Below are 16,650 nucleotides of genomic sequence, written 5' to 3' on the forward strand. Positions count from 1 at the left end.
GGCGCACCGAATTATGTGTATAATTTGTAGCTAAACCGGCCAATGCTATTTCCTCCTTCATGCCGACCCGCTGACGATCTTCTCGAGCTCTTCTGGATCCTTGATGGCGGGTGTAAGATTTGTGCATCCTGTCTTGGTAATGACGATATTGTCTTCGATTCTAATGTAGTGTTAAGAGACAGCGCAGAGACAAGATGGAGAGAACATGCAGGAACAGACGTACCGGACACCACCGACGTCCCAGTACTTGTCAAGCACGTCCGTGTCGATGTACTTGGCGTGGACAGGGTCCTTGAGATAGGGGCGAATGATAAACTCGCAAAAATAGATCTGCAGGCATTAGAAGGTGGACAGCAGAAGAAGCAGACAAACAGAAGGCATCGACGTACGCCCGGCTCCACGGTGACGACGCTGCCGGCCGGGAGGGTGCCGCGGACGCGCAGGTAGCGGAACATGGGGTCCTTGTCGGCGTAGTTGGGGTGACCGCCGACGTCGTGGGTGTCCATGCCGAGATAGTGGCCGAGGCCATGGGGGAAGAAGGCGACGCTGGTGCGGTCGCGCAGGATGTCGGCCTTGTCGCCGCGCAGAATGCCGAGGTCGAGGAGGCCGTCGATGGCGACGGCGTGGGCGTGCAGGTGGACGTCGTCCCAGAGTACACCCTCGCGCAGGAGGTCGATGCACTCGAGCTGCATGCGCAGGACGATGTCGTAGATGGCCCGAGACTCGGGCGAGAAGCGGCCGCCAAGGGGAAAGGTGCGAGTGATGTCGGCCGCATAGCAGTCCCACTCGGCGCCGGCATCCAGCAGCAGGTTGAGCTTGCCGGCAAGCGGCTGGTCGTTGCGCACGTAGTGCAGCGTAGCGGCGGCCCGACCACTGGCCACGATGCTGCTGTACGACTGCTCGCGCGCGCCGTGGGCGACGCAATGCGCGAGGAAGACGGCCTCGAGCTCGCGCTCGTTGGCGGCGCCGCGTGCCCGCTGCAGCACCGCGCGATGGGCGTCGCTCGACACCGCGTTGGCCCGGGCCAGCAGCGCCAGCTCGTACTCGTCCTTGACCACTCGCTCCTCCTCGACCGCCTCACGCAGAAGCTCCATGTCGGCCTCGTCAAAGCCCACAAAGGTCGTCCCGTCGGCCACCTGGCCGGCCATCGCAAACACCACCGAACCCGGCCGCTGGGCTAGTCCGGCCAGGAACCCGTTTACCTCCTCCACATATCGCACCGCGTCCACGTCCCAGCGCGCCTTGGCCTCCTCGGCCGTCACCGGCAGCCCTGACCAGATGACGGTGTCTGCGTCCACAGGCGGGATGAAGAGTGTCGATTTCCCGCTGGCCATGTCGTACGCCACTGCCGCGTCTGCCAGCGTGCTGCCCGTCAGGTAAAAGAACGGCCGCCGCTGCCGGAATGGCTCCGGCTCGTCGTTGTCCTCCAGCAGCCGTGTCGCCTTGCTCTCTAGGTAGATCACCCCGTGCTTCGCCCTCGCCGCTGGCACCTTGGCCCGAATGTAGTCGGCGACCCGCTGCGCGTGCGCCTTGGCCGGGTACTTGCCCCTGAGAACCTCGTCGTAGTCAGTCATCGTGGTCGTCGTGGCCGAGTGCGAGAAGAGACGGGTGCTCGCCAAACAGAAGCTCGAGGCCGTCGGTCGTCGAGAAGGAAGAGAAGAAGAAAAAGCTCTGCTGAAGCTCCCGGGCGGCTGCGTTGGTCGGCTGCCTGTCAAGATCAGTAACAATGCGCTGAATTGTCTGGCTCGCTGTGGTTGTCGAGCGAGGCACATGAGATGATGGTGGGCAACAGAAAGGAATACGAAGTCCCTGAAGCCAGTTTGCTGATAATAGGGAAAGAAACAGCCAATGCCCAAAAGCTTGTTAAGCCGAGAGTGGCCTGCCGCTATTAGCGACAGCGGGGTATTCTCGATAAAGGATAAGCAAAACTCTTCCAAACGGCACTCAAATAGGCAGGCACATGAGAACGTTTTTGTCTTATCTTATCTTACAGCCACTAAGTTATAACGGTGTCTCCTCCGTTCTAGCCCGTTGTGTTGGGTTTTGTTCTTTGTGTCTGTTTTTACATGGTGTTCAGGATATTATATGTACTTTTTCGCGATGCACGATCCAGGCTCTATGACGCCATGACCGTCATGGTCACTGTCTCGTCCAGGTCGAGCGGGCCCAGAGCTGATCCCCTCTTCATCAGCAGCCAGTGCTGCTGGATCTGGTCGGCCTGCACGATGACGTCGAAGCCAACGAGGAAGCAGAAGTGTATCTCTAGCCGTGCCAGCTCGGCTTCGCTGACACCGCCAACCTTGGACATCTTGGAGTGCGAATGGTTCCTGTCCTCGAGCGCTTTCATGGCCACGCGCAGGCCGGCCAGCAGCAGCCGGTGCGAGTTGCGCCGCGTCACGGCAATCACCTTGTCGATAACCGCGAGCCGGTATATGTACAGGCTCGTGGCCAGGTATACGGCCGTGCTCATGGGACAGTAGCGGTGTAGGCGTTTCAGGTACTGTGATATGCTAAATGGCGGCACCGCCTTGCTGTAAAACTTGCGCGAGATGGCTGAGTGCTGCACATTTAACGGCTGCGAGTCGGCACCAATGATAATATAGGGCACGGGCGTGAAAGCCGCTGCTGCTGCCGCGGACGGGGACGTGCTCATGCTCTTAGGCGACAGGGGTGTCGGCTCCCGTTCTGGCGGCCCGCTGGGGGATGACTGCTTCAGATGCACGCCGTCGATCTCCATGACGATCGGTCGCACGGGCGGTGGTGTCGGTGGCATTCTCAACCGAGCAGACGGCGTGGACATGTCGAGACTTCTCTCGTGGACTTGCACACCGGCCGACTTGTCCAGCTTCTCGGCCTGCGCCCGCAGTTGAGCGAGGCTGTTGGCGCTGAGCGTGCGCACAATAGACGCCTTCTCAGCGTCCATTTCGCGCATGTTGGTCTCGGTAGATATCCCTGATGTCGGCGGGGACGGGGGCACGTCGCCGGTAATGCGCACGAGCGCCTCGACGCTGGCGCATAGCAGCTGCAGTGCCACCAGCGGGCTAATGTCGAAGATGCTGTCGGCTTCCAAGTCCAGTCGTGGGGGCGACACGCCGTCCAGGTGGATGTTCGCGCCAGACACGACGCAGGATTCAGTCTGGGCCATGGCGATGATAAGGATGGTGAGGCTATAGGATATGAAATAGGGAGGAGAGAGACGGAGATCGGTAGAAGACGGGGAAAGAGATGGACCCAGAGTCAAATGGAGAGAAAAAGAGGAAAAAAGGCGCGCTGCTGGCGGAGATTAGAACAGTGAAGGCGGTCGTGGGGGAGCTGCACCTCGCTCGTTCGACGTTTGCAGGTCGGGGCGGCGTTGTGAGCGACGCTGCTAAGGCCGCTGTGCCGAGATGAGATTCCCGCCTCTCTGGCAGACAGGGCGCATCGTCTCTCGTGACAATGGCCAGGAAGAAATCTTTTTTCCCCCCTAGGCCTGTGGCGGACGAGTGAGGCGACTACGATGAAAGGCGCGTGCCGTAGACAGGGGTTATAGGGTGCAGCGCGGTCGAGTCGGGCCGTTGTCGATGCTGGCTCGTAGTCGTACTGTCGAAAGAGAACAGGATACGAATAATAGGTGAGGGCCAGGGCGATGGGCCAGGCGACGGGAGACAAAGCAGGAGAAGCAAGGAGGAGGACAATCAGGAGGACGTGGTTGGAGGAGCCGGCCGAGAGGGGAAGGCCGGCGGCATCTTTAAACAAAGTATGGTGACAAGAGCAGGTGAAGAGGTGAGAGAGAGAGAATGTGACCAAGGCCCGACCTGTAAGAAAAGAGGGGACAAGGCCAGGCGGACAGGCGAAAAAGAGCGAGGTGAAAGGCGCGTGGGATTGGGAAAGAGTGGTGCTGGCGGGGCGGCTTCTTGCTTGGAGCTTAGCGTGCGACGAGTCTCGGCCGCGGCCTAAAGAACAGGGCGCGCAGCCTCTGGGCTGGCTGTCCGGTTAGCGTGCCGCTTACCTCTTCGCATGTGCCGATCTGCAGCGACAGCGACAAAGAAAGGCAAGGTCGCAAGGCCGTCCGGCGGACTGGAACAGCTTTGCAGGCAAGCAGCAACCGTGAACTGTGGCTTGCCGGGCGCCTTCTCGTATCTACTCGTACTCGTATTTTTATTGGGTAACGTGACCCGTCTCTGGCGGAATTGCGAATGGATGGAGCCGGCCAGCCCTCTTCTAGCCCTGCTGCAAGGCCCCAGCGCAGTTTTCCACTAGGGCATCCGATGGTTGCAGGCACCCGCATTTGTTGGGCGCCCAATCCGTCCAACAGCGGTCTGCAGCACTTACGCGTGCCTTAGTCATATTCGGCAGCCTGGCGGCGACCGCTCAATTTCTCGTTTCTCATTTCGGCGCGCTCCACTGGTCACTCTCAGCACAATCTCCGTCGATGTTCATTTCAGAGGGAGCCACTCCCCCCTTTCAACTCTGCTATCCCGTCCCCCACCCGCTTACCCGGACACTACCCCCCCAGCACTACCCCAGGTTTTGAGGGCAACGATGATCGAGGTTGCCAGAGGACGCAATGTCGCGGTTCTGCCTCTCCAGCCGTCTTTCACCGTTCAAACGGGTGGAGTCCTGGCACATCTTGTCTGTCAAATGTAACAGTACATCACCCTCGGATACATTGTGACCGCCACTGACCACTTCCTGGCTCGTGCATCGTCCGTTCTTCCCGTGCAATTGGCCTGGTGCTGTCGTGTGACCCTTCAAGTGTCATGGGTCGTACCAGCCTGCCTATATACGACGCACGTACGCGTATTTGCGAGCACGACAGTAAGTCTGGAGGCAACACCTTGCCACCCGGGGAAGGAGAGCCAGACATGGCGTGACCAAGAAGTAAACATTGCATTTTTACGATCTGACGGCAAATGCTCTCTCCAATAACATAAGCGAGCAAGAGAATCAGTAAAATATGGCGGGGAAAGTCCCGGTGCCCAACTTTGAATATTCCACCAACTATGCCGCGGCAAACCCCGGCTTATCGGGTCTCCATAGTGGACTATGTGCTTTGAATGCGTGCATGTGCAGGCGCATGTGCAGATGCAGGTGCAGAGCAGGGCTGTCGAGCACTTGCCGGCGGTCACATATCATTGCAAGGACTACGACGAAAGGAAATGAAAGGCTGGCTGCCGAAATGCAATCATCAAAGCATATATCTGAACCGCGGATTCTGGTGACAACAAGTTAGCGTTTTATTCAACACGCAAAACATGTGTATACGCGTACCTCAAAGTCGGTGATGTCATTGGTCAGCTCATCAACAACCGGATCGTCCAGAGCTACCGCTCCTTGTGCGACATCCTTCTGCTTGTTCCGCCAGACTAGCAGCACGCGCAGACAAACAGCCACGACCACCTGACAGATGGCACAGGCCATGCACACCTTGCAGCCAGTCTGGTAGATGGGGGCCTCGGAGTCGAGAAAGGCGTGAGGGCCGATAACGTTGCCGATGCAATAGGCGGCAAAGACGATGGCCGTGCCCGTGGTTCGCTTCGTGTATCCGGCCAGGTTGGCCGCCGGCATCTGGAGAGTGACGACGAGGGAAGCAACATAGGCACCCGAGATGTAGTAGCCGAACAGGACGCCGACCTTTTGGTGGTGACGATCCAGCTTCCACATCAGGGCCACGCCGATGATCGTGGGTACGAGGTAGGCCATCATGACAAACGTGCGTACGTTGCGGAAGCGCGAGGCGATGTAGGTGCCCGACAGGATCCAGACGATCTGGAAGGCACCCAGCGGAATGCCCAGCGCCGTTGTGCGGAGCGCGTCGTGCACCAGGCCCTTGATGATGAGCTTGCCAAAGTTGGCGATGCCGCCGTTGATCACCTCGTTGAGCAGCGTGAAGAGGAACAACAGCCAGACCTGCGGATCGAGAAAAGCCTCGCGCATCTGGCTCCACTTGATCTTCCGGCTGAGGATGCCGGTGCGTCCGACCTTGCCTCGAGCGATCAGCGTGGCCTTGTCCTCTACGCTGAACTGGCGCGCCGACATGATGTCGTCGGGCAGGAAGAAGTACATGACCACGCCCCAGATCACCGTGAGACCACCGCAGAGCAGGAAGATGGCCTTCCACACCGGGAACGTGTCGATCTGGCCGATGCAGTACGACAAGATGCCGCCGATCATGGCACCCACGCCGTTGCAGCTGTAGAATACGCCGGCCCGAAAGGGCTGCTCGTCCCGCATATACTAGACCGAGATACCACACGTCAGCATGCGAGGACATGTCCTGCACGGAATCAGACAGCATCGCAGTCACATACCCACATGCTCACGATCATCATGAAGCAGGGCGTGATAGGCGCCTCAAAGACGCCGAGGAGGGTGCGGCAGGTGGCCATGCCGGCAAAGTTGCTGCTGGTCGCCGTGAGCATCAGGATGGCGCCCCAGACGACGACGCAGCCAGAGACGACCTTGGCCATGTACGTCCGCTGGGCCAGCGCGCTCCAGGGATACTCTGCCACGAGGTAGGCGAGGTAGAACATGCTGGGAAACCAGCTGTACTGATTCTGGTTGATGCCCGTGTCGCTGAAGAGGTCGAAGACGGCCGCGTACGACAGCGCCTGCTTGTCGATGTATTGCAGCACATAGGTGCCCGCGAGCAGGGGGAGCAGCCGCAGATCAACACGGCGGATCAGCCTCTTGACCCCGGCCTCGTCGCTGAGCAGCTCCTGCAGCCGTTCCGGGCCATAGCCGTTGTCGCGGAGGAAGATCTCGGCCTCGTCGAGGTCGTGCACATCGCCGATCTCCAGGTCAAGCTTGGGCTCGCTGATGCTGAAGCGCTCCGCCTTCTTCTCCTCGTCGACGAGAGTCGCCATTGTGACCGGTGTGTGGACGGAAGAGATGGAAATTCTCCCTCGGGGTTTCGTCTGTGTATACGGGATATGATCCCGGGCGGAACAGTCGGACGGAAATCACAAGGACAGAAAGCCTGGTTCTGGGAAGAAAGATGCTCGTATTTATTATACAATCATGTATTTTAGCTTGGAAGGCCTGTCGGCTACGCGATTCTCCGTTATCAGCAGCACGTTCTAGGACGAGACCCGCTGGACAGGGTCGTATCTACGTATTGATTGCCCGTGGAAGATGTCAAGGACTCTATCTAAACTGGACCTGTTCATCGCCCAGGCCAAGAAAGTTGTGGGGCCTGGGCTGATACTGTCTAAACATGGACCCGATATATAAAGATAGGGACTTCTCTGCGTTGCCTTGTACGATAACAAATCAGATGAAACGACACCCATCAGCTACGACAACCCAGCGCATATACACCATCATGTCGAGGAAGGCCGTACTAACTACGGATGCACCCCCGCCCTTGCCACAGTTCTCGCAGGCTATCAAGTGTAATGGCATGATATACTGTTCGGGAAACATCGGTGTCGACCCGGCGACGAATAAACTTGTCGACGGAGGAATCAAGGCTGAAACGGTGAGCCCCCACCAAGCTACCAATCTTTTCTGCTTCCATTGAAATGCGAAGCCATCGAACCGGGCGACTGACCAATCAACAAGCGCATGGCACTCGGCAACCTCTCTGCAGTGCTCCGAGCTGGTGGTGCTAGCTTGGCGGACGTTGTCAAGGTCAACGTCTTTCTCACAACAATGGACGATTTCCAACATTTGAATGAAGCCTACGACGAGGCGTTTTGCAACACCGTGCCTAAGCCGGTAAGTCGCCGCCGCATAACTGCGCGAGGGTGATCTGAGCGTCATGTTGATACGTATCCATAGTGCCGAACTGCGATTGCCGTTTACCAGCTTCCTCTGGGGGCCAAGGTCGAGATAGAGTGTTCGGCCATCCTTCCGCCCCAGGCAAAGATATGAACAGACGTACAGAGTATCCGTTACGTATGATGCTTTCCGAAACCCAGTTTTGTCGGGCACGAAATAACTCAATAGTCCCCACACACGCTCACCAACCGCTGGTGTGTTATAACTCTATTTAGACGTGGTTATAAAGCAAGCACCTGGACAGAGAGGTCTGGTCATGTTAAGGAAACTTGAGAGACAGCATTTCTGGGAAGAACATGTGATTGCTTACCTAGACGCAAAGACTGAGTTTTGTATGTTTTACTGGGCTGCACATGATGTCGAAATACATGTCGGAAAAGGTGTCGGAAAATAGTCGGAAAAGAAGTCGGGAAAGATACTTATCCGATACATATACGTAACCGAAATCGCTTATCAGGGGGACTAAAAGGCTTACATTTGCAGTACCCGGACCGGTGTTCAGTTATCAATCAACATAGTTGTCGAACCCGTAAAATAAAGATGTCATACGTTTATGTAGTAACTCTAGCTTTGATGCGCCCTTGGAGATCTGTCTCTCAGTGTATGACTAGCAATCAATCAAAACAAGACTAGTACGATCGAAGCTACATCACCAGATCCAAAGCTGGGGAATTGTCGAAGCCGGATTCATGACTGGATAAGATGAACTTCAAAAAGACTTGAAAGTAAGATACGACGACTCGATACCATAAGGAGCCACTAGCCAGGTTCCAACCAAATGCTTTTCGTGCAAGCACTAGTACACTGCCTGAAATCGTTTAATTTTGAAATTATTTTACACATCTGCTTTTTGATATACACAAATCATTTTACATGGGCTCCAAGTTTGTATCAAAGCTGAAATCGCCTTGCTCTGAAACTAGATCCCCCAGATGGAAAAAAAGTGACGTGCCTTACCGTGTCTCGTACAGATCCACTTTATTTATCGTATGCGGGGAAGTGTCAAGTAGTATGCCGTCAATAAGCGGCGGGTGCTCTGAAACGGCGTAATTCGTACCAAAAGACGATGGTCGAAATATTTCACGTCAAGGGATAATAACAATACAAAATGTGAAGCAATGAGATATACTTCTCGTGAACGAATTGAGAGAAGAAGCCGTAGAAGTTGAAATGGACGTTTTGGCAGAAGAATATGTCAGCAACGGCTTTACTTGCCGAGACCGTTTGGGCTCGAGCTGCCTGCCCCTTTAGGAAGTGACACCCGCTTCTTTTTTGACAAAGAGGCCCACCATATTTGTTGGTGCGGAAAGAGCGGTCCCGAGCAGCTGCTTTCTTGAGAAGAACACATTTCACTTATTTTAGTAGTCACATTATTCTGGCCAAATACATCCTCCTTTGAAATCACAAGACTCGACCGTAAAACTGCAACGAACCGTGGAAGACGCCTGGAGGTACGCCGCGACATCGTCCGAGCTCTGTTGCCCTGTTTTGCGGCCGATAGCCCGAGTTGCCCACGGACCTAGTCGATTCTCCTTCCTGCACTGGGACCAACAGAATAACCGACAAGACAGACGAGAAAACAAAATACTACCAACATGCCTTTAGCCCCGCATCTATCTCCCCACCTATCTGCCATGGCTAGGCAGCGCGGACTGTCGGCACGACGGCTTTACATTTCCCCTGTTCGAGCCTATTCTTCGTCACCGTCGAACCGAGCTAGTTTCTCGACCTGCATCGCCGTCAATGCCACGTCTGTGGACCGGTACGGATTCAAGAACGCTGCCCGGCCCTTTTTGGCACATCGAGCAATTCAAGCGCGATCTTTCGTGTCCTTGTCGACATTGAAAGCGCAAACCACTAGAAAGCTACAAACAGCTTCTGCAGGATCCGCAAGCACCTTCCCTGACCCCAACATGTACACCACATCATTTGCCTTTTTTGAGGCCCTGTGGGATGCCGGCGTCTCCCACTGCTTTGTCAATCTGGGCTCGGACCATCCCAGCATCATCGAGGCAATGGTCAAGGGCCAAAGGGAGCGGAAAGGAAAATTTCCCCGCTTCATCACTTGTCCTAACGAGGTACGACGACCGGTGCATGTGTTGGGAATATGCATGACCTCTACGACGAGATACTAACCAGTCTAGATGGTCGCTATGTCCATGGCAGATGGATATGCCCGTCTGACCGGCAAGCCACAGTGCGTGATTGTGCACGTGGACGTCGGGACGCAGGGACTCGGTGCTGCCGTGCACAATTCCAGCACTGGACGTGCACCTGTGCTGGTGTTTGCTGGGCTTAGTCCGTTCACCCTGGACGGCGAGCTGCGTGGCACGCGCACAGAATACATCCACTGGATCCAAGATGTGCCTGACCAAAAGCAGATCATCGGTCAGTACTGCCGCTATACTGCCGAGCTGAAGACTGGCCGCAACGTGAAGCAGATGGTCAACCGCGCCTTGTCTTTTGCACGTTCCGCACCGGCTGGACCGGTGTATCTCTGCGGCGCACGCGAAGTCATGGAGGAGGAGATTCAGCCGTACGAACTGAACCAGGACCACTGGAAGCCAGTTCAGCTTGGCGGATTGCCGGAATCATCTGTGGAGGACATTGCTGAGGCACTGTCCAAAGCCAAGGAGCCGCTTATCATCACTGGCTACTCTGGACGCAATCAAGCTACGGCACCAGCTCTGGTCAAGTTGGCAGACGCAGTGCCGAAACTACGCGTATTGGACACGGGTGGCAGTGACATGTGCTTCCCAGCGAATCATCCGGCGTGGCTGGGCCTCCGATTCGGAAATCACGACGCTATTCGCACAGCCGACGTCATACTTGTGCTTGATTGTGACGTGCCCTGGATCCCAACCCAGTGCTCTCCACCTACGGATGCCCGTGTTTTCCACATCGACTGTGATCCTCTGAAGAGGATGATGCCAGTGTTCTACATTGCAGCCGAGCAGCGGATATTGGCCGACTCACTGGCTTCTATCGAGCAGATCAGCGCCTATCTGGAGAAGTCGGGCCCGAAAGTCGATGCGGAAGCGAAAGAAGCTCGGGTCCAAGCCCACAAGGCGCTCCTGGCGTCTTATGAAAGTAAGGCGAAGCCGCTTGCGGACGGTGGATTTGGTGTTGGGCACTTGACTCGCGTCCTGCGAGACACATGCCCTACCGATACGATCTGGGCCATTGAAGCAGTCACCAGCACTGGATTTGTGCACGATAATCTGCAGCCCAGCCTCCCAGGACAGTGGATCAACTGTGGTGGAGGTGGTTTGGGCTGGTCTGGTGGCGGTGCTTTGGGCATCAAGCTGGCCACGGATTATGAGAACGGCGGACCGGGCAAGGGCAAGTTTGTTTGCCAGATTGTTGGCGACGGAACCTTTCTCTTTTCGGTGCCAGGAAGCGTGTACTGGATTTCTCGGCGCTACAACATCCCCGTTTTGACGATTGTGCTGAACAACAAGGGTGAGATCAGAGCCATCTTTAATCCAGGTTGTTGAGTATGCGCTAACAGTTTTGCTCCAGGTTGGAATGCACCGCGACGGTCTCTTTTGCTCGTCCATCCAGATGGCCTGGGAGCCGGGGCGAGCAACGAAGAGATTAATATTTCATTTGATCCATCGCCAGACTACTCTGGCATAGCCAAGGCTGCCGCTGGAGGCAACTTGTTCACTGCACGAGTAGATCAGACAAGCGAGCTCCAGGCCGTCCTGAAGCAGGCTGTGGACTCTGTACTGAGTGGCCAAAGTGCAGTTATCGACATCAAGGTAGCTCCTGGATGCTAGCTGCGTGTACTCTAGCTAGGCCACTACAAATCACCTACACATACATCGAGCACGTGATCATCGTGCTCTAAAAAGATGAAAAGATGGAAGAAAAAGAGCGCTAAAAGCTTATATCGTGATCTCTGCCGTAAAGAAACTGAATATTCATCACTGGATATGCGACATCTATTTTGTGAGTTGTTCCATACGGGTTTGAAATATTCCATAGCTTCCGTTTTATCTCCTGTCGATTTGCCAGCTCGGCACCGTTCGAAGTAATCAAGATACTTTCTGATTTTTAGATATGTGGATCAGTGACGACCTCTCAACCTGCAGGTAGCAAGTAGTAGCGCATATTATGCGGCCTTAACATAAGCTCTGACGACCGCTGAATGGTTGAGAACACAGATCACCTTGCGCAGTGGTGTGCTTTTCGCATATTGTGGTTGCTATAATCATAGCCACGCTGACCTGGACGACGTGTTCGAATGTGACCGTATAAACTGCCCGTGCCGATGCACACAAATATCATGCAGTCTGGCAACTAGAGCCAGTTGTCCTTCGTGTGTCTTTTATGATAAGCTGCTAGCTCTTAGATGGCCTTACTCAAGTAGATTCACGCCCAATACCACCGTGGGGCATTGGTTTGGTCAGCTGAAGCAATTTGGTATCCGCCCTTGTTTTGGATTCCTTTAGCTGCTGCAATGATAAGTTCTAGCACCTTTACGGAGTACTGGCAACCTGCTTTCTAGATTGATCGCGATGGGTTACTGCTGGCTGGGATGGTACGTGGCAGATTTGGGCTGCATATTTATCGAAAGTATCTCGCTTCTGGGAAATGTCTTTCAGGAGTTTGCGATCTCGATTTGCACTTTGGTTCATACGGAATTGCAAATTTACAACTAGATCTTGCGGATGATTTCGTGCATGCAAAACGTTTCACGCAAAGCTTCAGACCCGTCGTCTGTAAGAAAGCCAATCAACAAAGGACTTCGCAACAATACGGACGAGCCAGGGTTGGGCTAAACACCTGATGGGGCTTTTTAAGAGTTTATTAAAAAATCACCTTTACGCTGAGGACTCCACCTATCAAAGATCTATATGAGGGAGACAATCCACTGGAATCAATCCCAGTAAAACATAAGCAGCAGAACCGATTTATTCCCTCGTAACCTTTACGTTGGATTATCACCTCAAATCGTTCTATGCAATATGAAATAGGGCCTGGACCCGCAATCTGCCTATTTTGTGGACGAAACCAGCAGCTACACCATCAAGACAAGCAACAAAAACGGTAGCGACCATGAGCCGTGTAAGTGATTTAATCGCGTAGGAAGGGAATTAGACTGACGTACAACAGGCGATCAGATATTGGAAGGAGGAGGACGTAGAGCCGTGGTCAGCTCTTGACTGGGAAACCATCAAATCGTTTCTCTGGATTGGTTACGATATCTGCTGGGCCAAGAGTCTGCAGCAAGGAAATGAGTACATCACCAAGGGCATCCAGAAAGACGCTCTTGAAGACGTTACTATCATCTACGAATTTCTTCCACAACTAATCTGGACCCTGATGCAAGAAAAAAAGATCACCGTAACAGAGGAAGCGCCACACCTTCGACCACCAGAGTTCGGCGAAGTCCACAGAAATTTGTTCCTATGCCTCGCAAGCTACAGCAGGAAGCTCGACCAGAGCTACCCCGAAAGGATGGAGGCTTGGCAGCAGGTCGACAGATGTCTGCAGAGAAACGGATTCGACAAGCTGGAAAACCAGAAAACAATATGCGAGGCCGTTTACAATCGCTTAGCCGGATTCATCAAAGCGCGAGATGGCTTTAATGCCATGATTCTTACAAAGGCCTATATGGATGTGGATCATCGTGCTGAGAATGGGGGCTTTGCTAAAAACAACTGCAGAAGCATCCCTGCCTCTGAAGTTTCACCGCAGATGTGGCTGGTGAACTTTGGGTCAAACGACACAGAGGCAACGCGATCCAAGAAAGCGCAATGCGGTGTCAGGGTTATCTTCCTGATGGCAGCTGGGGAGACGCCTCGCAAGTCACTACCACAATGGTCTCAGTTTGGAACTCCGTACTACTTGATCAAGGGAACGACAGTGAAGTTGCTGAAGCCAGTTGAGACTGGAGGTATGGTCTCATTTCAGTCTTCCTACTGGGAATGGAATACATCGCGCAGTGTTAGCGACAACACAACACTCAACCTTCACAACAATGCAGGCGATTTTTTGCTTCACATATCACTGCGCCAGTCAAGGAATACTGTCGTGCTCAATAGCCGGCATGTCGACGGAAACTGGGGACCCGACGAGGTTTTCCAGTTGAGAGACACCTTTGTTGGGTCAAACTACAGCATTTCCGTTCGCATTCATTACGACGGCTACGAACTCCTCTTCAGTTACCAGCCCGCTGCATACTACAAACGAAGAATTGCGGGAGTCGTGTCTTCTGTCTCGTACAACGCGAATACCGCCAACTATTCGCCGCTCTCGGAGGCACTGATAGTTTCAGTTTTCGACTCTATAGAACAGTTGACCCAGACCAACCAGCTTGCCAACTGTGAAACCCCGGGAGACTCCTACGGAAGACCGAACGCGCGTACCATAACGACACGGCCTGCGTTTAAACGTGGTGCCAGTTTTGCAGCGACGCCTGGGAAGATGACGAAGGACAATCTCGGTAAGCTAACATACTACTAAGGCATCCTGAGATAGAGGCGGTAGATGCTAACAGACTAAAAAGGCTTTGAATATGCGGAGCACTGCTACCTTGGAGACACTATTACCCTGACTCTTCAAGATAAGAGTACTGTCACGGCCAAGGATCACGCTTTCATTCTCGAGAACCAGTTGACTGTCACATACGGCCAAATCAGCAGTCTCGCGGGAGACTTCTACGGAACCCACGAGCCCATCAGCGATGGCTTTAGCGACGAGGACCAAGCCGACCGCTTCGTCAAAGCATACAATACGCTCGCTTCCCGCTATGCAGGCCAGCCAGCAGAAGCCATCGAGATCCTCAAGATCATGAAGAAGGAGATCAGCGCTGTCAACGATGCCATTGCTAACCACGAGAATCCATCCGAAGCGTACAGCAGTCTTCCTGACGAGACCTGGGCCTATGAGAAGCTGACGATGTTTCGTCGGGGACAGCCGAGCTATCTTGGGCTAGCCTGGCGCAACTGGGACCATTTCGGCGAAGATGCTCGAACAGCGTATAACGCCGGCCATTCGAAAGCTCTCGAGGTGGCTATCGCTGGGGACCTTGAGAAGGCATATGCTATGAACGCCTTTGCCGATCACTTCTTGGAAGACTTGTTTTCGGCAGGTCACCTCAGAACTCCACGTCGTTTGTTGCATTCAGACAAAGTGTCCATACCGGACTATTGTGCCAAAGTAAGAATTCAACCTAGATCAGAACAGCTGAATACGACCAGAAGAGCTGACAGTTTCAAAGCTCATGTACGACGAAGACAATGCCATCGGTCTCTCCGTCACCAACCCCAACGGTGAGACATGGACTGCTTATGGCGATAAATCCGGCCTCGACCCAGAGAACGACGAGAACAAAAGGCGCTGCGTGAAGGCGCTGCAGACGTCCGCTAACGAGGTCTACATGGCTTGGAAGAAAAAGAAACAACCCAGCAGATACAGCTACGGAGCATGGGCGCACGCACCAACTCTGGAATCCGCACAAGGAGAACAAGCCCTGGCGCCGCTTATACGCGATGGGAAGAGGCGCGCTGCAATACGGAAGCGAGGGGCCTGGTCGTTTACCGAAAGCTGGACGTGTGCTGGAACGGCTCTCGAGTGCGCCAACAGCGGCTGGTGGAGCTACCCCATCACCATTGACGGTACGTCGGGGCCCCTGCGTGGAACTGACATCGCCGTCACTGCGACAGACTCAATGAAATGCAAGGTCTACTACCAAGATGCTCAAGGGGTAATTTGCGAGTACGTCAACGACAGCGGCTGGTCGGTCACAACTTCGCCGACGTTCAGCGCCAAAATGTTCAGTCCTCTGGCTGTCGTCAGCTTTGATTTGGGCAAGCAGGTAAGCAATATTTTATTTAGAATCCCGTCTTCGTTAATTCTCTCCCCGAAACGAGAATGTTTCTAAGCAAAATTCACAAACCAGATTCACGTTTATTGCGTCTCGGACGAAGACTATCTTCAGGAATGGTGCTGCTCAAATGGTCGTGACTGGGAAGCTGGAGACCTTACTAAATCAAAGATTCGTGTTGCGGCGAATACAAAGCTTACAGCAGTGTGTTGGTCCAACGGGGGACCGAATATCAGACTCTATGCGCAAGGTATGGTGCGGCAGAGAACCCCCTGAGATTGCACATCTGACAGAAGTGTAGAACCGCATACGGATAAAATTCAGGAGTACTGCTATAACGCCGCATCTTGGGTGAAGGGTGCCGTACTCCCGCTCGCTCACACGGGGACCAGTCTGGCCGCCGTATGTTCGCAGGATGGAACCCATATTCGGGTGTACTACCAGGCTCCCAACAGGACTATGAGAGAGCACTGTTGTAATGGGGGTTGGTCGTCAGGTAAGCAGGTTATTATCGTTATTAAAGGGTCACTATCTACTTTACTAAGTCAACCACAGGTAAATTTCACACCGATAAAATGCCCCGTCGTTCTTCAATCGCGGCTGTCGGATGGCATGACTCGAGAGAACGGTTGCGTGTTTACTGCCACAACTCCCGAAAGAGCATCACGGAATTTAGGTGGAATGGAGAGTGGACGTCGGACGGCACAGTCCTCGAGCCCCTAGAAATCGGGAGGTGTACCGCGGCCTTCCAGTGGGATGGTGGAAGCTGTATACGGTTTTATTATCAAGGCGATGATGACGGGCTGTGGGAGCAGTGCCAGAATCAAGACGGGCCGTGGTTTACGGGAGCTTTCAACAACGCTACAGGTGGTCGTAGGGGAGTGGACAAGGCTCGCAGGACGATCCAATATACTGCTGATGAAAATGCCGAGAGAAACTGAGAGGCTCACTGGTTAAGTAGCGCAGAGTTATACACAGGTACTGCTAGTTCACATTCAGACACGAATAGACGCCAGATCGAATGCACGGTGTGAGAGGGATTGGTATGGACA

At 54.1% G+C, this 16,650-nt stretch overlaps 5 protein-coding genes across 5 annotated transcripts; 2 read left to right on the plus strand and 3 right to left on the minus strand.

The window, feature by feature from the left end:
* Positions 1–57: 57 nt before the first annotated feature.
* On the minus strand, positions 58–1,574 carry CMQ_7438 (prolidase; the record flags this gene model as incomplete). Its single annotated transcript, XM_014314443.1, has 3 exons — positions 58–160; positions 224–330; positions 390–1,574. 3 exons carry the CDS (start codon positions 1,572–1,574, stop codon positions 58–60), a joined length of 1,395 nt encoding a protein of 464 aa, XP_014169918.1.
* Positions 1,575–2,116: 542 nt separating this feature from the next.
* On the minus strand, positions 2,117–3,145 carry CMQ_7472 (cyclin-dependent protein kinase complex component; the record flags this gene model as incomplete). Its single annotated transcript, XM_014314477.1, has 1 exon — positions 2,117–3,145. One exon carries the CDS (start codon positions 3,143–3,145, stop codon positions 2,117–2,119), a length of 1,029 nt encoding a protein of 342 aa, XP_014169952.1.
* Positions 3,146–5,167: 2,022 nt separating this feature from the next.
* Positions 5,168–6,845, minus strand: CMQ_7681 (major facilitator superfamily transporter; the record flags this gene model as incomplete). Its single annotated transcript, XM_014314686.1, has 3 exons — positions 5,168–5,194; positions 5,251–6,216; positions 6,291–6,845. 3 exons carry the CDS (start codon positions 6,843–6,845, stop codon positions 5,168–5,170), a joined length of 1,548 nt encoding a protein of 515 aa, XP_014170161.1.
* A 458-nt stretch (positions 6,846–7,303) lies between these two features.
* CMQ_7751 (L-psp endoribonuclease family protein) lies at positions 7,304–7,854 on the plus strand (the record flags this gene model as incomplete). Its single annotated transcript, XM_014314756.1, has 3 exons — positions 7,304–7,459; positions 7,543–7,698; positions 7,762–7,854. The coding sequence occupies 3 exons, from the start codon at positions 7,304–7,306 to the stop codon at positions 7,852–7,854; spliced, it is 405 nt and encodes a 134-aa protein (XP_014170231.1).
* Positions 7,855–9,674: 1,820 nt separating this feature from the next.
* CMQ_7097 (acetolactate synthase) lies at positions 9,675–16,539 on the plus strand (the record flags this gene model as incomplete). Its single annotated transcript, XM_014314102.1, has 9 exons — positions 9,675–9,839; positions 9,906–11,223; positions 11,284–11,525; positions 12,275–12,307; positions 12,883–14,215; positions 14,336–14,931; positions 14,993–15,589; positions 15,923–16,000; positions 16,258–16,539. The coding sequence occupies 9 exons, from the start codon at positions 9,675–9,677 to the stop codon at positions 16,537–16,539; spliced, it is 4,644 nt and encodes a 1,547-aa protein (XP_014169577.1).
* Positions 16,540–16,650: the final 111 nt, after the last annotated feature.

The sequence above is a fragment of the Grosmannia clavigera genome (assembly GCF_000143105.1).
Source record: "Grosmannia clavigera kw1407 unplaced genomic scaffold GCSC_173, whole genome shotgun sequence".
Taxonomy (NCBI): Eukaryota; Fungi; Ascomycota; class Sordariomycetes; order Ophiostomatales; family Ophiostomataceae; genus Leptographium; species Leptographium clavigerum.